Below are 26,855 nucleotides of genomic sequence, written 5' to 3'. Positions count from 1 at the left end.
ATAATAATAATAATAATAATAATAATAATAATAATAATAATAATAATAATAATAATAATAATAATAATAATAATAATAATAATAATAATAATAATAATAATAATAATAATAATAATAATAATAATAATAATAATAATAATAATAATAATAATAATAATAATAATAATAATAATAATAATAATAATAATAATAATAATAATAATAATAATAATAATAATAATAATAATAATAATAATAATAATAATAATAATAATAATAATAATAATAATAATAATAATAATAATAATAATAATAATATAATAATAATAATAATAATAATAATAATAATAATAATAATAATAATAATAATAATAATAATAATAATAATAATAATAATAATAATAATAATAATAATAATAATAATAATAATAATAATAATAATAATAATAATAATAATAATAATAATAATAATAATAATAATAATAATAATAATAATAATAATAATAATAATAATAATAATAATAATAATAATAATAATAATAATAATAATAATAATAATAATAATAATAATAATAATAATAATAATAATAATAATAATAATAATAATAATAATAATAATAATAATAATAATAATAATAATAATAATAATAATAATAATAATAATAATAATAATAATAATAATAATAATAATAATAATAATAATAATAATAATAATAATAATAATAATAATAATAATAATAATAATAATAATAATAATAATAATAATAATAATAATAATAATAATAATAATAATAATAATAATAATAATAATAATAATAATAATAATAATAATAATAATAATAATAATAATAATAATAATAATAATAATAATAATAATAATAATAATAATAATAATAATAATAATAATAATAATAATAATAATAATAATAATAATAATAATAATAATAATAATAATAATAATAATAATAATAATAATAATAATAATAATAATAATAATAATAATAATAATAATAATAATAATAATAATAATAATAATAATAATAATAATAATAATAATAATAATAATAATAATAATAATAATAATAATAATAATAATAATAATAATAATAATAATAATAATAATAATAATAATAATAATAATAATAATAATAATAATAATAATAATAATAATAATAATAATAATAATAATAATAATAATAATAATAATAATAATAATAATAATAATAATAATAATAATAATAATAATAATAATAATAATAATAATAATAATAATAATAATAATAATAATAATAATAATAATAATAATAATAATAATAATAATAATAATAATAATAATAATAATAATAATAATAATAATAATAATAATAATAATAATAATAATAATAATAATAATAATAATAATAATAATAATAATAATAATAATAATAATAATAATAATAATAATAATAATAATAATAATAATAATAATAATAATAATAATAATAATAATAATAATAATAATAATAATAATAATAATAATAATAATAATAATAATAATAATAATAATAATAATAATAATAATAATAATAATAATAATAATAATAATAATAATAATAATAATAATAATAATAATAATAATAATAATAATAATAATAATAATAATAATAATAATAATAATAATAATAATAATAATAATAATAATAATAATAATAATAATAATAATAATAATAATAATAATAATAATAATAATAATAATAATAATAATAATAATAATAATAATAATAATAATAATAATAATAATAATAATAATAATAATAATAATAATAATAATAATAATAATAATAATAATAATAATAATAATAATAATAATAATAATAATAATAATAATAATAATAATAATAATAATAATAATAATAATAATAATAATAATAATAATAATAATAATAATAATAATAATAATAATAATAATAATAATAATAATAATAATAATAATAATAATAATAATAATAATAATAATAATAATAATAATAATAATAATAATAATAATAATAATAATAATAATAATAATAATAATAATAATAATAATAATAATAATAATAATAATAATAATAATAATAATAATAATAATAATAATAATAATAATAATAATAATAATAATAATAATAATAATAATAATAATAATAATAATAATAATAATAATAATAATAATAATAATAATAATAATAATAATAATAATAATAATAATAATAATAATAATAATAATAATAATAATAATAATAATAATAATAATAATAATAATAATAATAATAATAATAATAATAATAATAATAATAATAATAATAATAATAATAATAATAATAATAATAATAATAATAATAATAATAATAATAATAATAATAATAATAATAATAATAATAATAATAATAATAATAATAATAATAATAATAATAATAATAATAATAATAATAATAATAATAATAATAATAATAATAATAATAATGTTTAAATGAAGGAACAACGGCTTTACTGATCTTCTGAATTGACATCAATTAATTTATTTAGCGGGTAACGTTTCGTTAATGGTAATTAACATCATCAGACCCATATCTATATAAAAAAGTTACATTAAAATTTTGTTTAATTATAATATAAGCATTGTACAAAAATATATTAATTAGGTTTAACAATTATTAGTATTTAGTCGTATAATTTTGGTAAAAATGATTATGATCTAGATCAACTTACAATATTTTGTTGATGTCAATATTAATAATAATTTAGTTTGTATTTACAATAATATAATTTGTAGGTTATGTGTTTTATTTACATAAAGTTTTAATTTAGAAGTGATTATTGTTGTATATAATTCCTGTTTCAATATTTTTAAATATCTAAATATTTTTTTGTCCATTATTTTTCAAGTGTTTTTGTTATAACTTGTTTTTAATCAACAATCTACTAATCACCATGCGGTTGCAAATGCACTAAGTGGATGCTTTCGGATGTGTGTATATGGATAAATACACACAGTCAACACAAACGCCTACTATATCCACAACCAACAGCGGGTGCTCGTAGATAATGTCGATTTCTTTAATATTGTATGGTAAATATTATTTTTCTGTATGTAGTATTTCTAGATAATCAGTTGTGAATATTATAAATTTCTGTATGGTAACTATCGTTGATTAGGTTTTAAATAATATTATATGTGCGAGTTAATGATTAAAGCAGAGTAATTACTATTTATATGTTCTGTATCTTTTCTTTTATTGACAACGATATTTTTGTGTTTTTCTAGATAGATACTTTCTAAAATTTTCCTTTTGTTGTAGTTATTTTCGTAATTAAGAATTTTATAGTGGTCAAAATCAAAATTGTGGTCGTAATCTAGTCTGTGTATTGTTAGTTGTGTGTGTAAATGACTTGGTTTTTTGATATCTACTTTGTGTTCTGAGACTCTGCTTTTAATCCATCTACCTGTTTGTCCGATATATGCTGAGTTACAATCTAAACAATTAATTTGGTATATGAGGCCGGATTTTAAATCTTTGTCTATTTTATCTTTACCATCATTGTAATATTCCAATAGATTATCATTGTTTTTGAAAGCAATGGGAATGTGATATTTGCTGAATATGTTTTTAATTATCCTATTTGTCGATGGATTGTAATTGAAGCTGACAGTTTTTGAATAGTCTAGATTTGTGTTTTTTGTTTGAATTGGTTTGCGGTTTTTCTTGTCTATTAAAAATTTCCATCTTTTATCTATTTTATTTGAAATGAATTCTGCCGGAAAGTCGTTATGTAATAATGTTTTTTTTATAATTTCCAAGTTTTGATTGTTAAATTGTTTATCACCTAGATAAAAGGCTTTGTCTACTAAGTGATATATTATTCCGATTTTTTGAGATAATGGATGATTGGAATTAAAGTTGATATAGCGTCCCGACCAAGTCGGTTTTCTATACCAATTTGTTATGAGTCTATTGTTTTGTTTGATTAATTTAGTGTCCAGAAAGCTAATTTCGTTATTGTTTTCTAATTCTATTGTAAATTGTAAGGATTTTTCTTGATAGCTATTGAATATTCTTAGAAATTCGTCTATTTTGTCTTTTGGAATACAAGTGCATATGTCATCCACATATCTCTTAAAAAACGGAATATCAAAGGTGATTTTGTTTAACCTATCTTCAACTAAATGGTCCATTACGAAATCTGCTAGTATTGGTGATATTGGAGCACCCATTGGTGATCCAAATTTTTGTTTGTATATAGTATTTTGAAATGTAAAATATGTATTATCTAAACACAAATCTAAACCATTGAAAAAATGTGTCTTTGGTAATTTAGTAATTTTTGATATTCTGTCCCAATTTTTTCTCAAAATAGCTTTAACTAATTTTAATGGTAGGTTTGTAAATAATGATACTACGTCTAGGGATATTAATGTGTAATCTAAAGGAATGTTATTAAGTTTGTCTATTTCTTTTTTAAATTCAAAACTGTTTTTGACATCAGTAGGTTGTTTTTTTCTTGTTTGGTTTAAAATATTTGTATACCATTTGTTTAGATTGTAAATCGGTGAGTTTATTGAAGAGATGATAATTCTAAAGGGCATGTTAGGTTTATGAATTTTAGGTAATGCGTATGCTCTTGGTAATGTACTATTGTGAGTAACAAGGAAATTTTTTGTGTCCTTGTCAATGTGTTTTAGTCTAAGCCAAGTGTTGACAAGGTCATTGTTTTTTCTTTGTAATAGTCTATTGTAATCTATGTGTTTAACTTTTTCATAAAATTTATTGTCTTCTAATAATTCTGTTACTTTTCTATTGTAATCTGTTTTTTCTAGTACTACTGTTATATTACCTTTATCTGCTCTAGTTACCATAACGTTAGGATTATCTTTTAGAAACTTTTTTATTGATATTGTATCGATGTTATTATTGTCTGCAGTGGATTTAAGGTTGTTCTTTGTTGTGTTTAATGTCTGTATGAATTTATTTCTTTCCTGTTCTCTTTTGTCTTGGTCTATTAAGTGAATGTTTTTTTCAAAATCGGCAATAAATTGGTAAGTTGGAAATGTATCTTTAGTGTACGGAATGCAATGTTTGTGGCCTAGTTGTAATATTGTTTTTATATTATCTGGAATGTTGATATTAGATTTATTAATTAGCCAGTTGTTTTTGAAGTTAACTTGTTGGTTGTTTGTGTCTACATTATTATTGTAATTTGTTATTGTATTTGTACTATTGTTATTGTTTTTTAAGAGTGAAATTTTGTTTGAAATTGTGTTATTGTTGGTTCTATTTTTGTTTATATTAGATTCTTTTATGTGTTTTTGTATACTATTGAATGTTGCGTTGTGTTTTAATTGTCTATACAAGAGAGAATCAGAATAATAATTATTATTATTATTATTATTATTATTATTATTATTATTATAACAATAATAATAATAACAATAGCAATAATAATAACAATAATAATAACAACAACGATAATAACAATAATAAAAAAGTCTGATCGTAAATTAAAGTCATCTTAGAATAACAATAATAATAACAATAACAATAATCACAATAATAGTAACAATAATAATAACAATAATAATAACAATAACAATAATAATAACAATAACAATAACAATAACAATAACAATAATAATAACAATAATGACAATAATAATAACAATAACAATAATAACAATAACAATAATAATAACAATGATAATAATAATAACAATAATAACACTAATAACAATAATAACAATAATTATAATGACAATAATAACAATAATAATCGCTATAATAATAACAATAATAACACTAATAACAATAATAATAATAATAATGACAATAATAACAATAATAATCGCTATAATAATAACAATAACAATAACAATAATAATAACGATAACAACAACAATAATAATAATTATAACATTAATAATAATAATAATAATAATTATAATAATAACAATAATAATAATGTTTTGCATCTCACTGCTGCCAATATTTGTTGCTCTACGTCATACCCGTGGATATTCAGTGGGCCCACTAACTGATCGGAAATGTTCAATCACCCATTTACTCTACATGGATGATCTGACGATATATGCTCCGATGAGGAACACCTTTAGACAGCCGTGAATATCGTAGGTGAGTATACCTGGGATGTCAGCATAGCTTTTGGGTTGGACAAGTGCGCAGTAGTTAATCTGGTGAAGGGTAACTGCTGTGATTCGCTCAAAAATATCAAGTTAGTAGATGGGAGCGTCATTGACCATCTTGACGCCGGAGAGTCGTACAAATATCTGGGGATTGACGGAAGTCCTATGCAGGACCGCTCTTAAATCAAAATGACTCTCTGCAGCGAGTATGTGTGGAGGCTGTGGAAAATCTGGTCATCAGAACTTTCTGGGAAAAACAAAGTCGCCGCAACAAACATGCTTGCTGTCCCGGTACTCCTTTACTCTTTCGGTGTCCTTGAATAGGCCCGAACAGAGCTCAGAGACCTCGATATTAAGACACGGAAAGTCATGAATATGAATCGGAGCATGCACCCTAAATCCTCAGTCACCAGATTATACCTTTGCCGGTACATCGGAGAGAGAGGTCTACAAAGCTTGGAGTGTCTACATGATGGTTTGGTTTTGGGTATAACATTCGAAGTTGTTAATTTTACTGCCGATGATAGCGACTTCCTTTTGCAAATTTTTCATCGTCATGAAAACGGGCATAAGTGAGCATTCCTATATAAGGCGGCAATGTACGCGGTGAAATTCCTTGGTCTCGGATGAGTAAACCCTCTTATTGACCTCCCTAAGGAGGAATTTAAGGGGGCCATCAGGAACGCCGAGCAACAAAAACTGCTCAGTACACACATGAACAAGACCATGCATAGCGTGTTCTTTAAACACGTGTGTGGCCATGGCTTGTCTACCCAGCTGACGTTTCCCTTCTTAAGTCCGCTGGCCTAATGTCCGAGACCGAAGGGTATATTTTTGCCTGCCAAGATGGCGTAATCAACACCCTCGAATACCGTGCTGAAATTCTCCATATGCAGCTACCCGACACACTGTGTAGGGTGTGTAAGCAACATCCAGAGACGCTTATGCATCTCTTGTCAGCATGCCCTGTGCTGGCAAGAAGTGCATACGTTCAGCGTCACAATGCTGCTCTGCGAGTACTCTAATACCACCTTAGACATACGTACCGTATCGATAAAACACCAATGCTGCCTTATCGGCCAAGAGATATTCGGCAAGTTGTTGAGAATGACCGTTGCCGTATTTATTGGAACGTGCCATTCGCAACAACGCGGAAAATCGACCACAATAAACCTGATATTGTGCTCTTCGATAAAACCGTTCATAACATTTATGTTATTGAGTTTTCAGCTCCAGCTGAATATAACATCACGATTAAAGAAGAGCACAAACACGAGATATATCGGGATCTCCTATTTGAAATTGGCAAACTTTACCCAGGCTACTGTATCAAGCTTGTCGTACTTATTGTTGGCGTTCTAGGAGGGATGAAACAGACTTTTGTGTCTGCATCGGCTAAAATCTCAACTTGTTTATCGCAAATTGAGTTTTTGGCATCGCGGATGCAAAAGGCTGTCATTCTTGGATCCTTTCGTCTCCTAAGGCAACGAAACTTGGCCTGCTGCGCATGCTGAACATCTTGTTGATGAACCATTGCAGCAGTAAGAATTTTGCGCTCAGGTGAGGCCCTCGGTAGAGTTGGATTACCGGGGATAACCCCCTGAGCATTCAACTAAAAAAAGAAATAATAATAATAACAACAATCAATATTCAGGACCTTCTTTAGTTCTGATATGTATCGGAACACTCTGATGTTAGCTGCGCTTTTCCAATACTCTCGCCAGAAATGAATTGTCAATAGTATAATAATCTTAATAAGAAGAAAACAATATTTGTTCATAATTTAATAATAGACTTAACAACTTTTGGAATCGAATAAAATTTTTTTAAAACTCTAGCTTTCTGCTTTATTTATATTGTTAACATTTATCGTTCCTATTATTTCTATTTTTTATTTTCTGTTGGAAATATTAACCTTCACGTTATCGTTTTTTCTCTTAAATGCACATTTATCTTCGATTTTGTCTAAGTGTTCATTCTGATATCATTTCTACATAGTTAGCTGGATAGAGTCCAACCCTTCCATCTTTCCTTCCCTTACACCAGCCTTGTTCATCTTCATCTTCTAACTTTTCAAAAATTTCACCTGTTAATTTGTTTTTTAATAATTAGTAATCTGATCAGTACAAAATCTTAACAAATCAATTAAGAATTATATAATAACCTTGTTTAAAACTTAATTCGTCCGCTTCTGCACCTTCGTAATCGTAAAGAGCACGTACCGGAACTCCAGGTTCTCCAGTGTCAACAAGTGCTTCACCTACATCCTCATCCCAATCTTCTTCATCAAAAGGATTTGATTCTTGCTTTTCGTTCGTACCGTTTCTGCTCCCATATATCATATATTCATTTTAAAATAAATTTTTGAGAGTAATAAATCTGCATATTTAAAATGCTGAAGGCGTTGAATCACAAATATCAAGTCATAAAATAATATACTTACGTTACTACTGAAGTTCTGCTCACGGTATTATTGTCATGACATTTTTCAGAAAGTGTATGAGACTCCAATGTATCTATTCCCCCACTTGCGTGATTGATGTCTAATGGGATCATTCGTGGGGACGTTTTCACTCTTGCCTTATTTACTGGTAGAAAATCCTATTGAACAATATACAAAATTTGATTATTTGTTATAAACTATTGAAATAGAAACACAAACAATCACTTCAGTATCATTTTTTCGAAACTCAACTGAATCCTATTGACGATGAAAATTATCATAAGTTATGGAGAGTTGGCTGTGATTTATGACATGATGAACATAATCTACGATGATTTTGCCGTAATTCTCAGTAAATTATCGAAATTCATGGAGTATTTCATTTTATGGTAAATTTGCCTACATAACAATAAATTTTTACATTTTGCGTTAGACATCTACTTAATCGAACGGTAGGTATTTACCAGCAAAATATATGTAAATGTGTTTAACTGCACATACTCGTGATTATTAGAAAATTAGTACCGACAGATTATTCGCAGTTTTAAAATATAAAATTCTTAAACTGACAGCAATTAGTTCACGAAAATAATCAATATTTCTACACACTCTCAAAAACTGAGCAGAACAATATTTTTTTGTATTAGTTACTTATTTTTTGAGTTATCAGTCGTGTCTACGGTAAAATGAATCAAATAGTGATGTCTAAATCTATATTAAACTGATTTTTAACTGAAACGTTAAATTTGTCGCATATATTCAAACAATGTAAATAAGAATTTACGTTTGAGAACCTGCATATGTGTATGCACACATACACGACATTTAAAATAACAGTTCAAACTCGAAGCTTAGAAACTTAGCGTGATAACTGCATTTACAGAATTAATTTTTGAAATAATACCAAATGAATAAGCGATTGATTACATAAATACTTGAATGATTCAGATATAGATATTTCATTAGAAATTGAATTGAGTTTTCCGTAATATACGTATCGAATCTATGTTTAGACAAATGTTATTTGCAATTTCAGTCGAGAAGGAGTCAATGATTACTTCTAATCCTTCAAGGTTCTATGCATTCAAGAAAAAAATAAAAATCATCTCAAATTTTAATTTTGTAACAAGATTTATATCGTTACAGAGGAAATAAGAGTCATGGATATTTTTGTTTAACTTCTGACATATTTTAAAAAATGTGTGCGTATGAGTGTGTGTCAACCTCTTGTTGTTTTTTCAGTAAATTAACCGTACTAGATGATTCTTGCGACATTAGAGAGAGTTCTTATAAATTTAGATTCCATGCCAATTTGAGATCATTTAGTCTAATAAATAATGATATATTAAAAAAAAAAGCGAAAAAAATTCTAACTTTCTTTTATGGAAATTGAAAATTTCAAAAAGAAAGGGAAACTGTTGGTTTCGATCTAATTTTCAAAATTCGAACTTTCAGCAAATCTTGACATTTTAAAATTCTAGAAATCTATTCTGACTAAATTCAATATGATGTCCGAGTGTATGTATGTGTGTATGTAAGTACGTACGCACGTAAATATGTAAATATTCTGTAACTTTTGAACAAATGAACCGATTTGGCTTTTTGAGGTGCCGTTTGAGGCGGCTTATCAATTTCAACAAGTTGTGAGAAATCAAGCAGAATTGGTACAGTATACAGTACCGGTATATATATATATATATATATATATATATATATATATATATATATATATATATATTTATTAGGGTGCTTCGTTTCTGGCGAAAGTATTTTTTTTGTTGCTCATCAAGCAAAATATTGTTTTTTATGCTAAAACAAAAATTCCTGCCAAGTTTGAACTCTTAATTCCAATCCTAAGTACTTTCCATTTGATTTCAAAGATTTCCCATTTAAAATACACGTGAATTAAATTACTTTCTTTTTAACTTTCTAATACTCAACTGCGTTCTATGATATCGACGCAGTTTCGGTCGCAAATTAAAGGGCATCCGGTGTTCTTGAAAAGTGCCCATAGTAACTTAGCTGTAATTCCAGCTGTTTCAGTGATGTCCGCTGAAGAAGTCATTTTTCGTAATAAATTGACCTTTATTGGCTTGCAGAACGTAAACCAATGAATGCACACCAAAAAATGTAAATGATAATTTCATAGGAAATTTTATTCCCTTCAAAAAAAGTCCTTTGAGTCCAGTCGCTAAAGTCCATAGTTTCCGAATTACAGGAATTTTAACAATCAAAAAAATAAAATAGCAACTCAAACTTGGCAGGAATTTTTGTTTTAGTATAAAAAACAATATTTTGCGTGATGAGCAACAAGAAAAATACTTTCGCCGGAAACGAAGCGCCCTAATATTTATATATTCGGAATATATTCTAAAATCATCAAAATCGGTTCATTTGTTCAAGAAAAATCGTTGCCGAAAGAATTTCGAAAACTTTCTATTTTTATTGAATAATCGGTTAGAAACGATTTTCCAAAATTATTTGAGCTTGCTATGAAATTATTATGCGTTGTTGCAACGTCTGTTCCATTGGAGCGTTTATTTTCTGAAGTTGAGGTTATAAAAGCGGAACGTACAAACAGATTAGCTGGTTCACATCTTAATGAACTAGTATTTTTAAATTCGTTAAATGAAAAGACTGGATAATTTATAATTTTGTATTCAAGTAATTTATTAATCCAAAAATAATTTTCAAAAAGTAATTGTTAAAATTGTTGAGAAATTTACTTAATGTTGAAAAATTACTATTATAACAATAACATTGAAATGTATGTTTATTACGGTAAAAAAAAAACCAACGATTTCAATTTCAATAAATATTTTGCATTATTTTCCAGCTATAACCCATGTATTTTTTGAATTTGACTTGAATATTAGCGGTTTTCTTAAGGGGGGTTTGGGCTAAAAATCAGATTTTTTTTGGTTTTCTTATAGCTACAAATTTTAAGAGTATAGTCTCCAAATTTGGAGTCGATAAGAGCAAAACTCTCGAAGTTATTAACTAGTTAGTCTTCTTTAAAACTGTAGCTTCGATAGCTGTGGGCGGTCGGAAAGGAAGTGCAGGTATACACTGGTACACACTTTCTACGTATAAAATACCGCCCCCCAACATTGAGTTTTAGAATTTTTTTTTACATCAAGGGGGTTTTCTAACTCCAAAATGGCGCAAATTTTCGTCAAATATAGCAGTTTTTACTTTAAATAACCACAAAAAATGAAAAAAAAAATAATCAGATAATGTTGGGGGAAGGATTTAATAATGCTTTGACTAAATTTCAGTGGTTTTTTATTTTCAATAATTTTCAGCTGAGATACAGTGCTCACCGCAAATCGTGTTAAAAGACGTTCTGGGAAAAGCTTCGTCACTTCTGTGTCCAATACTTTTGCATAAAAAAATTAGTTAACGTTGTTAAATCTATACTTAACAATGTTCAAAAGGTTGCAATAAATTAGTTCAATCCATACACCTAAAAAAAATTCGTAAAAAAGCGTTTTTTTCACGATTTAGCCTCCCCCAACCCCCTAAACAAATCATCTTGAAGAGAGTACAATTTCCGGATAATAGTGTTACTGACATAAGGTAAAAACTAAACATCGATTTTTTTCGATGTTTTCACTCAACAATCGATTACACGTTAGAAAATTCAAACGTGCACAACTCATTTGCTCATTCAATTGTAACGGGGTGGAATGCTCCCGCACTTTAATTTAAATTCAATTTTGAAAGACTCGCGCCAAAAGATCTACCCTTCTTCTTCAACAACTGTCAATATTGAAGCAAATACAGTCACTGATGCGCCGGGGTTGCTACGGTCGAGTTTTCCGACGTTTGGTTTTAGGGGTTGGCCAACCAGAGTGGAGAGGTACGAAGCCCAGAGACGACGAGCTGTTGGTCTCTTGGCTTGCAGCAACCGCCGTGGACGGACGTGCTCTACCACTAACATCTTGGTTTCCACTACAACTACCATCCACATCTACTACTACACGTACTGATAGTTATACTTATAATGGGCCAAGAGCATGTAAGCCCACCTCAGGTGGAAGCTTATTTTACTCAAGTTTAATTAGGTTTATTTCAATTTTATTATTAATAATTACTGTGGATTGGACCTGGTTTATTTGGAAGGCTTGGAATGGATTGGTGGACAGAAGGAACTGGTTGGAGTTTTTGGTCATGGAGGAAAAGGATCGGTGGAAGGAAGGATTGGTTTTGGATTGGAGTAGTTGGAGTAAGTCGAGTCGTTTATTTATTGTCGGGTTAACTATTTTATTTTTTAAATAATATTTTATGATTGAGAAGTCGTTATAATTAATAATTTAGTCGAGTCAGTAATAAATTTGTGAAGTCAAGTCGAGTAAGTTTCATTAGTCATTTATAATTATTGTTCATCTTTTCATTATTCTTCTGTAAAGCGGCTTAGTTTGAATAAATGCCATAGTTCATATGAAAATATATTAATTACTTAAATTAATAACAACCTTTCTGATAAATTGGGTATAAGATCTCTCTCTTAATCTTAATACTCCAGTAAGAAGTTATCCTCGTCCTGAGATTAGTGAGCATAGCTGGACAGGTACGTAAGACACCTTAAGTTTTACACGTGTGGGCCCTTGTTTTATTACGACCACAATTAATCAATAAAATAAGTGGACCCATTACAAAATAATGGAAAATACTTTCCTGAACAAAAATGACTCAAAAATAAAAATTTGGAAAACTTCTGATCCTACAGGTCAGCCCCAAAACTTCTCGCTTTTTTTTGAGCTCGAAAATGTTACTATGAATACACTTTTGAGCTCTTTGAGTTCAAAAATATTAATTACTGCATCGGGTTTTTCGAGCTCGAAGAACCCGAAAAAAAGTAGCCTTGTTTTACACTACGAAAATTCAAATAATCAAAAATAATTCGGAAAAAGTAATAATTCTTAAATTTTTCGTTACGATTATTGTTTATGAAACGCAAGGTTCATCAGAAATAATTGTATGTATTTGAAAAGAAATTTTGAATTGGATCAAAATGGAACAGAAAACGATTTTTCCATTTATGTTTAATTTTATTAAATTTTCGTAGTCCAATCTATGGCTTAACTTTTTTTAACTGGAACAGTTTGAAAATACTAGTGTGAAAAAGTATTATTGAGCTCTAAGTGCTCAAAAACAGCGGGATGTTTTGGAAGTGACGCACAGGATCAAACTGATTTCAAATTTTTTAATTATAAAAAATGATTTCGAATTGACAAATAATTAAGAATTTGATGTAATACTAAATAATTGCAATATTTATTAGTGATGGAGGTTCCGTTTACGGTGTTACTTCTACCATCTTTAAACTAAGTTTATTTATTATTCTTACGTTTCAATTATATGTACACCTTCCAATGAATCACCTTCAAAGAAAGATAAGCTCAATATTCTATGAGCTGCTAAGAAATTACAATAATAATAAATAAGTATTTATATACTTCTGTTTGAAGTTAGTGCCGCGGTAGTTATGAACGCAGCCAAATTTTAATAGTCTAAGAGCCAGTGAGTGGATACCTGTATGTATTTGGACAGACCTGGGCTTTTGTAAATTGAGGCTACTGTACCTACCGTGCATGAGGTGGGGACTCACTAAGCCCAAAGTAGTGGACACAGCTACTGCGCAGGTAATAGAGGTATCGATTTGTGGCTTATTATGAATGCATTTGACCTCTTCTGCCGTTTTGACATTTCAAAATATATTATTAATATTAACGGAAAATGAAAATGGCAGACCATTATCGCACGTTCAACATTGTGGCAGACAGTTTTGAAAATGCAAATAAAAATTTTTTTTGAACGTAATTGACCAGATCTGCCAATAATACATTTTATTTCTTATAGTCTTAAAAACTTATATTGATTACGGCAGACGTATTCATGGTGGACTAACATCACCAGATAAAAAAATCTGAGATACTACCAAGTCAGATGTCTATGTATTACCATAGCTGTTTTACATCAATATAATTTACTTAATCACTGAATTTATCGAAATGAATATTTGTTATGTAGTCTATATGCTAAATTTTAGAAGATTGACAATAAAAAAAGGAGATATATTACGAAAAAATCTTAAATATTGAGGTATACTGCTGATAACAAAAAATAATTCAAAATTGTATTTTATTTTTCATTTTTATTTATTTAATACAAAATGTATAAGGTGACCCCCCCAAAAAAAAAATCACGCATACATTAACAAATAAATACACTAACCCAAAAAATTAAAGGAACAGAAAAAATTTATAAATTTTTTAGTGATTTTGAGAAGGCTGTAACTTTGTGAAAAATGATCGTATTGAGATTTTAAAAAAAGCATTTCATAGCTTAAAATTTCTATTTTCAGTGCATTTCTATCAACATTTTTTTAGAGTTCCTGTTTTTGCGCAAACATAAGAAATACCGCAAGCCAAAAAATTTCTGAAATTTTTTTTTTTCCAAAGAGCCCACGGACCGTGGAAATTTTTTTTTAACTAAACCAATGCATAGGTCGTTTAGCAAATTTACTCAGCTTCAATTTGGCTTTTTTCAGGCTAGTAGGACGATTTGTCGCAGAGATATCAGCCTTCAAACAAAAAACGATCCTTTTCGCTTCGATCATCGATATTTCAGGTACCAATGATCGCACAGTAAATTTAAGGGTGGCGTTAAAAATTTGAATAAAATCTGAACAAGACCCGATCATCATGTTTTAACAATAAAATTTTTTTATTTTTAACATCCATTAGAAGTAAGTACAAAAAAATGATTTTCCTTGGTTTTTTAGTAAATTAACCACTACTCTGTAAATATTGATGAAAAGACTAATGTTGCCAGGGACTTTTTTAGCTTAATGAACCTCTAATACGCCTGTAAATTTTAGAATTGATCTATCGAACCGTTTTTTTGGGGTGATCGATCAAAGTTTTGCCAAACAATTAAATAAACAAGTTTTGTTCCTTTAATTGTGTAATGATCATCAGAATGAAAAAAAATTTTTTTTTTTTTTACTTTTCTTTAATTCTTACGTTGGTTACTCAGTAAATGTGGGAGATAAAGAAGTAAACGCGAAATTTCCAAAAAATGTAAAAAAAATAATTTTCTGCCACAAAAAACAAGTTAAAATTTTTTTGTTTTCTTTGAGTTTTTTTGAAATTTGTTCAGCTAAACTTCGATCGATAACCCAAAAAAAGGTTTGATAGATGAATTTGAAAATTTACAAGGTTATTAGGGGTTGATTAAGCAAAAAAAGTCCCTGGCAACATTAGTTTTTTCATCGATATTTACAGAGTAGCGGTTGATTAACTAAAAAACCAAAAAAAATTATCTTTTGTACTTACTTCTAATGGATCTTGAAAATAAAAAAAATTTTTTTGTTAAAACATGATGATAGGGTCTTGTTGGGAGTTCATTCAAGTTTTTAACGCCATCCTTAAATTTACTGTGCGATTATTGGTACCTGAAATAACGATGATCAAAGGTTGCATGACTGTTCGCCTAATGATATTGGGCCCCGGACAAAAAATCCCCTAACCATTGATTCCCGGGATTATTGATCCTGAGGATTTCCATTCGTGACGGTTTTAAAATGCATTTGTATGGTGATGTGCCACTTGAACAGTGAAAAAAGTCAACCGTGTACACATAAATAGCGTTTATTTACCTACATGTAGTCGGTAATTTACCACTTGTATTAGATTAAATAAAAATAAAAATATTTAATAAATAATTTCATTTAAAACCGTAAGAGGGAAGGTGGCGTATATGTCTAAACCATGCAAAAATTTTTATGGTTACTTCAGTGTTAGGTATGAGGCAAAATGTGTTGGAGGTGCCTCACTGACGATTCCACCAACACATCTTGGATGATACTTAATGTTGTTCGATGTCTATTAATCCTTATGATTGATAAAGATTATAAGTTTGTGAATTGACACGGCAAATTACTTATTTTAATACGCAATATCTACTAATTATCAACCAGTTATTAGGTAGATATTAAGTTTACACGAGTCAGTCTAACATCAAAACGATGGTTCATGTATCATCAACCTTACATATTCTCCAACATTCGTATTTAGAGTTTCAACTGTGATTGACTCTTTGGGAGATTTTGTTGTGGGACCTTTTGTCTGTGGGGCGTTTTGTCTGATTGGGCGATTTGTCTTCGGTGAAATTGTTGTGTAACCGATGATCAAAGCCAAAAGGATCGTTTTTTGTTTGAAGGCTGATATCTCTGCGACAAATCGTCCTACTAGCTTGAAAAAAGCCAAATTGAAGCTGAGTAAATTTGCTAAACGACTTATGCATTGGTTTAGTTAAAAAAATTTTTTCACGGTCCGTGGGCTCTTTGGAAAAAAAAAAATTTTAGAAATTTTTTGGCTTGCGGTATTTCTTATGTTTGCGCGATAACCGGAACTCTAAAAAAATTTTAATAGAAATGCACTAAAACTAAAGATTTTAAGCTATGAAATGCTTTTTTTAAAATCTCAATACGATCATTTTTCACAAAGTTACAGCCTTCTCAAAATCACTAAAAAAATTTATATATTTTTTCTATTCATTTAATTTTTCGCATTACTGTATTTATTTTTTTATGCATGCACGATTTTAAACTCCCCGCTGAGATAATGGAAAATTTTCGAAAATTCGGAAAGTTATTGGTTTCAGTTCGATTTTAGAAAACCGAGTTTCTATCAGGTTTCACGTTTCGAGGTTCTAGGAAGCTATTCGGACTAATTTCACGATGATGTCCGAGTGTATGTATGTGTGTACGTACGTATGTATGTATGTAAATATATATAACTCTTAAACGGACTAACCAATTTTGATTGCTAAGGTATCATTCGACGCGGCTTGTTAATATCTAAAAGCCGTAAAAAATTGAGTTTGATCGGTTGAGTGCGTTGAAAAATATTTCAAAAATAAAGTTTTTGCAAAAATGTTTTTCTTCAGATAATTTTTAATGTGCTCGATGGATCGATTCCAAAATTTAATTAGCTCTAAAACTTTATGAGCTACGCCAAATGTCACTTCAACCATCAAGATCGGTTTGTTCGTTCAAGAGAAACCGTTGACGAAAGAATTAAAAAAAAAAAAGATCATTACACGGAGAAAAAAATATAGTAAAAATTACAATCTTAAGTAAAATTTACTACGAATATGAAAAAATACATTCTGTATTGTAATTATTACTAAACATTTAGAAAAATTTACTAGTTAGTAATAATTACATAATAAGACATTAAAAATTACTATGCGTAATGTTTTTTTTACTAACACAATTGTATTTTTTACTATCTGTATAGTAAATTTTACTATAAGTATTTTTAATAAATACAAATTTCAGAAAGTAAATTTTCTAATACATCATAGGATTTGTTACTATACAAAATATTGAAAATTACTATACGCAATTAATTTTTTGATAACACGATTATATTTTTTTACTATCTGTATAGTAAATTCTACTATGTATAGATAAAATTAAAATTTAGTGGCGATAGCATATACAAATATGTATTACAAGTTCTGAAACTTTTGGTCAAAGGAGACATCGGGCCGTCAGACATAGAAAAGGACTCGCGCGCGGGAGATCAGGGTTCGAATCTCGGTTGAAACAAAGTGATTTTTTAAAAAACAAAAATCGATACCTACACCAATACAGATGACATAAATAGCAATAATAATCAAAATCATAGCAATAATAATAAAAAGTTACAAGCTAATAAAATTTAATTTTATTTTCTTCCATTCTAATACAGTAAAATTTACTAAACAGGATAGTAAAATTTACTAAACGGAATAGTAAAATTTACTTATCTGTTTATGAAATTTTCATATAAATCATAAGCGTTTCAAGATTACTATCTAAATTTAGTAATTATTCCCATATTTTTTTAGTAAATTTTACTATATTTGTTTCTCCGTGTAGTTTTTTTGAAATTTCTCAAAAACGACTCGATAAATCAATTTTAAAATCTGATCAGCTCTAGAACTCAATGAAACGCATAGATTGCCATCCCAACCGTCTAAATCGGTCAAATCTTTTGAGAGATATCGCTGGAGAAAAAATGGTGAAAAACGTTTTTTTTCGAAAACAACGACATACAAAAGTATTTCGAGCTCGAAGAGCTTAAAAATGTATTCACAACAATGTCTAAGCTCATCGAGCTCGAAAACAGCGGGAAGTTTTGAGGCTGGCCGGCAAGGTCAACTGATAGACCGATTTTTTTTTCTGTTCCTTTAATTTTTTGTGTTTGTATATTTATTTTTTAATGTATGCATGAGTTTTTTTTATTTAGCGGACCTTATAAATTTTGTATTTAATAAATGAAAATGAAAAATAAACTACAAATTTAAATTATTTTTTGTTATCAGCACTATACCTCAATATTTGAGATTTTTTCGTAATATACATCCTTTTTTTATCGTAAAAATTTTAAAATTTAGCATATAGACTACGTAACGAATATTCATTTCGATAAATTCAGTGTGTAAAATGAGCGAATATACTAAGTGGATCTGATTTAGGTGTGAGAAATTAAACAATTAAAAATTACACTGTTTTTATAGAGAAATAAATTAGAGATTTATTTCACTTATTTACACCTTAAATTGTAAGAACTTATACTTAATAGTGAATGCAACTTTGATAATAAGATTCACGTATATAAAAGACAAGGAAATTAATAGAAATACTAGTTACACGAGAATAAAAATTTCTTTATTCTCAATAAATAGCATCCTTAATTTACTGACTAAATATTGAGAGAAATTAGCGTAGCGGTTTAGTTTAATATCACAAAAGAATTAATAATAGCAAAGCGGTTTCAAGAGCACGAGGTTGCAAGTAGCAAAGCACGTTGTAGAATAATTGAAGATGGTAGCGTCGTTGAGTCGTCGAGAAGCTTGGTGTCGACATGGCAGCCTCGCTGCATATAACGAATTTTCCCATTGGCTTAAAAGCGCGCCAACAGGAAGCAGTTGATAGCGAACTCTCTCGTTGGCTGACCAATATAAAACGAATTATATGATTGGCCAGCTTGTAGCGGGTTCTCAAAGCGTCTTGACACGGTCCTGAGTTAGACATTGTATGTACCGGGCCCGAATAGAGAGTGACCCGGCACTATTCTGACCTTCAGTCAGTAGCGAGTTCGGCAACTCCCGGACTTAGCGGAAATGCACGAAGCTTGATTCAAATTAGTCAAGCTCGTGACTGAACATTCTCCCCAGCACTGGCGACGGTGTCGACTGGATTATCTTCTAGAGAGTGAACTGGTAGTACACACAGTTTAGCGATTGGTCAGAGTAGTTCCGTGGAAGCGGTCTTCAGCGTAACTACTCGAGTCAGGCCATCTCTGCCTGGATGTAATGCGAGTACTCGAGCAAGCGGCCATTTCGACGGTGGGAATCTTTCATCAGTCAACAAGACTAATGAACCCACTTTGATGTTATTTTGAGGATTATGCCACTTGGATATTGATTGATGACGTTGCAGGTACTCCGATGACCATCTACTCCAAAATCTCTGGAACATTTGTTGTAGTTGTTGCCAGCGTGACAACGTAGCTGAATTGTTTTCCATTAGCGCAGGCCCAGGTACAGCGATTAGCGGTTTATCGATGTGAAAATGTCCAGGAGTTAGAGCGGTTAAATCTGCAGGATCTTCAGATAGCGGAGCGATCGGTCTTGAATTTAACACAGCCTCAATCTGTGTTAAGACTGTAGCGAGTTGGTAGTAAGTGAATAGCGATTTACCAATAGTTCGTATGAGATGAAACTTGATTGACTTTACGGCTGCTTTCCACTTGCCACCAAAGTGGGGAGCGCTTGGCGGGTTGAACTTCCAGTCTGTGCAGTCTGTAGCGAGTAAATACTGAAGTTCCTTTAGCTGTCTCGATTCTGCTGCGTATTCTTTCGTTAGCGTGACGTCTGCTCCTATAAAATTTGTACCACAGTCCGAGTATAGGGTACTGCAGGTGTCTCTTCGACTAGTGAATCTTCGAAATGCTGCGACGAAAGCATCAGTAGAGTAATCGGTGACAATTTCAATCTGTATAGTGGATGTAGCGAGACATACAAATACAGCGATCCATCCTTTATAGGTTTTGGCACTTCGACCTTGGAGTCTTCAGTATTACTGGCCCAGCGTAGTCTATTCCAGTGTGTAAGAATGCTTTTGATGGTCTTACACGAGCGGATAGCAATTGTCCCATTAATTGTTGTGCACGAACACCTCTATGTCTCGTGCACACGACGCAGCGAAGAATGTGTGATCTGTCTTGAACTCGACCACCTTCTATCCAGACAGTCCTCCGTAGATCAGCGAGAGTCAATTGAGTTCCCCTGTGGAATGTTCTCAGATGCGAATGATCTATCAATAGCGTACTTAAGCGTGATGACCTTGGTAAAATGGCTGGATTTTTCTGTTCATCATCCAGCAGCGAATTCTCCAAGCGACCGCCGACTCTGAGTACTCCGTTGTAACCGACGTAGGGAATCAATTTAGCGAGACGATAATTTCGATGTAGAGAATCACTATCTTTCAATAGTACTGAATAGTACTGACTTTGAGTATACTTGATCAGCAAAGTCTTAGCGAGTTCCAGGTCAACTGTAGAGAGTGGTGTGGCCAGTGTGGACTGTGGCACTTTTTCAAATTTAGCGATGGCACGAAGACAGATTCCTAGAGTGCGAATTAACGGTGACAACTTAGAGAATTTATCCAGTAGCGTGTATAGCGGGTGTGAATCTGCCTTTAAGATGGTAAAAACCAGACCTGGACGTTCTTCAAGATGTGATACCGTCTGCGTAGGGATGTCAAAAGATGACCAGTTTTCTATTGATTGACTGAGCCACTTTGGTCCCGTCCACCAAAGCGAATGCTGTTCTAGTTTGGCTGCTGTTAAACCTCTTGAAGCGCAGTCAGCTGGGTTAAGTTTCCCAGGAACAAAATCCCAGTTGACACTTCGTAGCGATTCTTGAATCTTGGTAACTCTATTGCGAATGTAGACTTTCCATCTATCTGTGTTGTTTCGTATCCACGTTAAGGATACAGCGGAGTCTGTCTACAAGAAAATTGGTACATTTTCAAGTTTCAAGACTTTCTTTACGTAAAGTACCAGTTGAGCAAGTAAGACAGCGGCATTGAGTTCCATTCTTGGTTTAGTTATGAGCTTCAGTGGTGCAACTAGTGTTTTGTATACACTAGCGAAATGTTGGAGCTTCCAGTAGCGACTTGAGAGAGTAATTCGGTTGAATTACTTGCCCACTTGGCAAGCGGAAAACATCCTGTGGCACACATATTTTTTGTGTCGAGAGCGACTTGGATTGCCTCAGCGAGTTCATCTGCACCTCCATAGATGTCATCAACGTAACGTGTATTAGTTAGCGGTTCGACAGCCTTCGGAAATTTATTTCCTTCATATTCAGCGAGTTGTAAAAGCGCTCTTCCAGCGAGATATGGAGCTGATGTTGTTCCATATGTAACAGTAGCGAGTGCAAATACTATTGGGATGTCATCTTCGTCAAACCAGAGTATGCACTGTAGATGATGATCTTTCTTGTCCGCTGCGATCTGACGAAACATTTTTTTCATGTCAGTAGCGAATAGATAGCAATGGCAGCGGATGCGAATAAGTACGTCACTGATGTCAACTTGAATTCTGGGACCCACATGAAGTATTTCGTTTACTGATACGCCAGATGTAGTTTTCCATGAACCATTAAATACCACCCTGAGCTTGGTGGTAGAGCTCTGGTCTTTTAGAACCCCATGATGAGGCAACAGGTAGCTGTTCGGTGGTAAATCCTTTAATTTAATGCGTTTCATGTGTCCCAACTCTTCATATTTCTTCAGGAAGTCGAAGTACAACTTCTTGTAGACTGGATCACCCTCCAATCGTTTGCAAAGACGTAATAAGGCGTATTGTGCAGCTCTGAGCGAATCACTCAGTTGACTTGGCGAAGATTTAAGTGGCAAGTGAACAATATATCGACCATCAGACTGTCTATAGTGTGTATTGACAAAGTTTTGTTCACACTCTTCTTCTTCTCCAGTATAGCGAGTAGCGAATTCTGTCTGTGGCTCTTCTTGATGCCAAAACTTGCTTAACAAGTCTTGTAGTTGATCATCAACAGTGACATGATGACCATAAGCGGTCAATTTTAATGTAGCGGTGTCTACAGATCCATTGATGATCCAGCCAAGCGATGTTGACTGAGCGATTGGGTCATTGTCACTACTTTTCCTTATTTTAGCGTTGATTATATGTGCTGCACCCAGAATGATGTCAATAGGTCGTGGTATCAAGAAGTCTGGATCAGCGAGTTGTAGCCCAGTTATATGCGGCCATTTCTGCTTAGTTAGCGTAAATGACGGTAAGTTCACCGTCAATAGAGCAAGCACATGAGCTTGGATAGCAATAGAAGCGTTGCTGTGTAGCGAATGCAGCGTCATCTTTTATGACCCAAGCGAATGCCCAGCTGACACATTACCAATCCCACGTAATGGTACAGCTGCTTTACTGAGTTGAATATCCAGCTTCTTGATTAGCGAATGCGTCACAAAGAATAACTCCGATCCTTGATCAATAAGTACACGGGCAGTACATGTACTTCCTGTTCGCGAATGCAACTTTACAATAGCGGTAGCGAGTAATACATTGAGCGAATGAGCCGAAAGCAGACTAAGTTAGTGAATTCAAAACAAAGTTTCCAACATTGGAACTATTTGTTACCAGGGTCAGCTACAAAGGCGTCCAGTACTGGTTTAGCGGTAGCACCATCGTCAATGTGCGTTGACGTGTGATGTGGTTGATCACAATGGCAGCACGTCTGTTTAGTCCTGCAGTCAGCGTAGCAGTGGCGTCTAAAACAGTGAAAACAGAGACGGTAATGCTAGACGATCGTTCTTCTGTTCTGTGGCGACGCCTTCTGGTAGCTGGGGCAAAAGAGAACGAAGTGCTTCTCCTTGCAGATTGGACACAAGCCCGGTTCACTCGTACGATCTTTAGGAGTGAAAGCGACGTAGCTAGCGAACCAGTAGATGTAGATGGTGTTGATCTGGCAGGAGTAGCGGATTTACTGTTCGCCCCACTAGGCTTGTTAGAAGCGGCTGACCTTGCGTAAGACGGGTGGGGGTTTTTCAACTACACCCTTAGCTTGATTTGAGATTATCTTCGCGCCAATTTCAGAGTTTTCCTTTGCTTTGAGCATGTCGTGTAGCTGTTGGTAAGTGGGAAACTCATTGGATAACCCAAGCGAAGCCATCCAGTCTACTCTCAAATCTGACAGCAAACAACGAACAGCCAAGCGAATTAAAAAGGGGTCCAACTCATCGATTGGAATTCCCAGAGCAGCGATAGCGTCCAGCGATTTTTTATTAGCGAGTAGCAGCGCATCCAGATCAGCAGTAGAGTGTGAAGTTAGCGGCTAACGATCAAGCAAATCATCGATGTGCATATCGAGTAATCTGCGTGGATTCGTGTAGCGAGTATTCAACAATTCCCAAGCGGGTTGGAAAGCGTCATCTGTGATTTAGACATTAGCGAGTAAAGCAGCGGCCTTACCTTTTACCTGCGTCTTCAGGTAATGCATTTTTTGTGACCCAGTTAGTGAATCTTCATTTATGACGAGAGAAGTGAACAAGTCCTTGAACGAGTCCCACTCGTCATTAGAGCCCTGGAACGTTGGCAGTTTAATTTGCGGCAAGTTAGATTTGTGCGCACCTACAAAGTAAGCCGTTTGGTCGATTAACGGCAGGAGCTTCATGAACAGATTCTGGAGCGGGTCTAGCAGCGCTGAGTCTCACTCTAAGAGAGAAGTAAGCAACGTTAGCGGTTTCATAAGCATTACCTGTATGATATACAGGCTCTCGTGAATTGTGTTGATACTGACTGCACTAATACTGCACTTTTTCTCACAATTTTTTTTCAGATTTTAAATTTAAATAATTTTTAATTGTTTAAATCACGCCAGATCCGGCTCGAAGGACCACAATGTAAAATGAGCGAATATACTATCTAGTTTAGGCGTGAGGAATTAAACAATTAAAAATTACACTGTTTTTATAGAGAAATAAATTAGAGATTTATTTCACTTATTTACACCTTAAATTGTAAGAACTTATACTTAATAGTGAATGCAACTTTGGTGATAAGATTCACGTATATAAAAGACACGGAAATTAATAGAGATACTAGTTACACGAGAATAAAAATTTCTTTATTCTCAATAAATAGCATCCTTAATTTACTGACTAAATATTGAGAGAAATTAGCGTAGCGGTTTAGTTTAATATCACAAAAGAATTAATAATAGCAAAGCGGTTTCAAGAGCACGAGGTTGCAAGTAGCAAAGCACGTTGTAGAATAATTGAAGATTAGTCCACTATGAATACGTCTGCCGTAATCAATATAAGTTTTTAAGACTATAATAAATAAAATATATTAATGGCAGATCTGGTCAATTACGTTCAAAAAAAATTTTTTTTTGCATTTTCAAAACTGTCTGCCACAATGTTGAACGTGCGATAATGGTCTGCCATTCTCATTTTCTGTTAATATCAATAATATATTTTGAAATGTCAAAACGGCAGAAGAGATCAAATGCATTCATAATAAGCCACAAATCGATACCTCTATTACCTGCGCAGTAGCTGTGTCCACTACTTTGGGCTTAGTGAATCCCGATCTCATTGTGAGTAGGGGTTCTGTCACTCGTAATCCGAAGACATTAAATCTACGAAGGAAAATCCGCGACTTTTGATTCCTGTTCAGTCACGAGCTTAGACGATTTGAAAAGCTTCGTGTATTCCCGCTACATCCCGCTATCGATCTCAAGGTCAGAATCGTGCCGGGTCACTCGCTATTTGGGCCCGACACATACAATTTCTTTTTTATCACCGTGTCAAGACGGCATCAGAACTCGATACATGCCGGCCAATCAGATAATTCGTTTTATATTGGCCAGCCAATAAAAGAATTCGCTATCAGCTACTTCCCGTTGACGCGCTTCTAAGCCAATGGGAAACTTCGTTTTATGCATCGAGGCTGCCACGTCACCACCAAGCGGCCACGTCGCTTTCAACAATATTTTCTCCGGCGTCTTTTCGTTTCTGAATTTAACAGTACAACCTCGTGCTGTAAAACCGCTTTGCTTTGCTATAATTATTCTTGGTTGCATTCGCTATCGCGTATACATTTTGTTGCATTCGCTGTTTTATATTATCTTCTCACAGTTTTAAGTGTACATAGTGTCAATAAATATCTCACTTTACAATCCGACATTATGAAATCCGTAACAAAAAAATCCGCACGACAATATATCCACTGCTATAATATTCGCTATAATAATTTTATAAATTTAATATTAACGAAGATAATTTGATGTAAGATCATATTATTATTTATTGAACTATGATTACAATACAGTAATGCTGGTTATATGTGTTGAAATTATAAAATATATAAACCTTTACGTTTGAAATAGTACTGTGCCCTTTTTTTACAGGTTAGATGTGTGTGTGATTATTAAATATATAAACCGATACGCTTGCAATAGTAGTGTATTATTTCCAAAGAAAATTAGACCAATTCTTTTTTGGAAAATTCTCGTCAATGAAACAACTGATATTAGTTGAAAAAAAAAAAAACGTTAAATAATCGAGAAACTCTAAAAAAAAAGCAATAATATTTTGTCATGGGGATATTTTGTCTCGGTATATTTGGGCGGGAGATTATAAGTCGTCAGATTTCATGTCGCGGATTTTACGTCACGGATCTATTGTCCACGGAATACGATTCGTGTCACCTAGGGTAGGTATAGGGGCATCAATGTACAAAAGCCTAGGTTTGGTCAAATACATACAGGTATCCGCTCACTGGCTCTTAGACTATTCCAATTGAATTGTTTTCGAAAATTACAACATTCGTTATGTAAAATTGACAAACCTTTTTTTATTATCTGTTTCGTAAGATTAGTACTTTTGCTTTGCAATTTTCCAAAACAAAAATTGTAAAAAATGTTTTGTAAAATTACAACACTGGTTTTATTAAATCACAAAACTGCATTGGCAATTGACTTCCAACACATTTCTTGTAAAATTACTATTGAAAATTTTATCGGTGTAAGTGTGATGGCTCATTGGATCTGGAATGACGCCTAGAAAAATGGGCCAAAAGCATGTATTAGTACGTGAAAAATTGCACAAGTTATAAACAATTAAGGATTAAAGCAAAGGCATTCCGTTTTTGCCAATATTTCGTAGACTAGTAA

The 26,855-nt window shown here is 30.8% G+C and overlaps 4 protein-coding genes across 6 annotated transcripts in view; 2 read left to right on the top strand and 2 right to left on the bottom strand.

The window, feature by feature from the left end:
* The window catches only part of LOC128668531 (putative uncharacterized protein DDB_G0286901), a gene marked incomplete at both ends in the record, with an annotated part of 921 nt that extends 664 nt beyond the window's left edge, over window positions 1–257 (top strand). Inside the window, one exon of the mRNA XM_053741688.1 lies at window positions 1–257. This exon is cut by the window's left edge and continues 10 nt beyond it. Coding sequence (XP_053597663.1) covers window positions 1–257 — 257 coding nt within the window.
* Window positions 258–868: 611 nt separating this feature from the next.
* On the top strand, window positions 869–2,464 carry LOC128668530 (probable cyclin-dependent serine/threonine-protein kinase DDB_G0292550; the record flags this gene model as incomplete). Its single annotated transcript, XM_053741687.1, has 1 exon — window positions 869–2,464. A coding segment is annotated over one exon (1,596 nt), but the record flags the coding sequence as incomplete, so codon positions are not given.
* Window positions 2,465–2,484: 20 nt separating this feature from the next.
* LOC128668677 (uncharacterized) lies at window positions 2,485–5,418 on the bottom strand. The gene is made up of 2 exons (XM_053742108.1): window positions 2,704–5,418; window positions 2,485–2,565 (listed from the first exon to the last, which is right to left on the bottom strand). Exon 1 carries the CDS (start codon window positions 4,847–4,849, stop codon window positions 3,164–3,166), a length of 1,686 nt encoding a protein of 561 aa, XP_053598083.1. The 5' UTR covers window positions 4,850–5,418; the 3' UTR covers window positions 2,485–2,565; window positions 2,704–3,163.
* A 2,532-nt stretch (window positions 5,419–7,950) lies between these two features.
* The window catches only part of LOC103576305 (protein kinase C and casein kinase substrate in neurons protein 2), a 160,070-nt gene continuing 141,165 nt past the window's right edge, over window positions 7,951–26,855 (bottom strand). For all 3 annotated transcript variants that reach the window (XM_053742103.1, XM_053742104.1, XM_014440621.2), the window contains exons 7-9: window positions 8,574–8,731; window positions 8,295–8,455; window positions 7,951–8,216 (exon numbers count right to left, since the gene is read on the bottom strand). In XM_053742103.1, coding sequence (XP_053598078.1) covers window positions 8,104–8,216; window positions 8,295–8,455; window positions 8,574–8,731 — 432 coding nt within the window. In that variant the 3' untranslated portion in view covers window positions 7,951–8,103. The remainder of the gene's footprint in view (window positions 8,217–8,294; window positions 8,456–8,573; window positions 8,732–26,855) is intronic.

The sequence above is a fragment of the Microplitis demolitor genome, chromosome 9 (assembly GCF_026212275.2).
Source record: "Microplitis demolitor isolate Queensland-Clemson2020A chromosome 9, iyMicDemo2.1a, whole genome shotgun sequence".
Classification (NCBI taxonomy): domain Eukaryota; kingdom Metazoa; phylum Arthropoda; class Insecta; order Hymenoptera; family Braconidae; genus Microplitis; species Microplitis demolitor.
This window is presented reverse-complemented; position numbering and strand designations above follow the sequence as displayed.

Bases quoted from the DNA above. Each gene is read 5' to 3' on its own strand.
- LOC128668677 (XM_053742108.1), bottom strand. From the start codon at position 4,849: ATGGTAACTAGAGCAGATAAAGGTAATATAACAGTAGTACTAGAAAAA.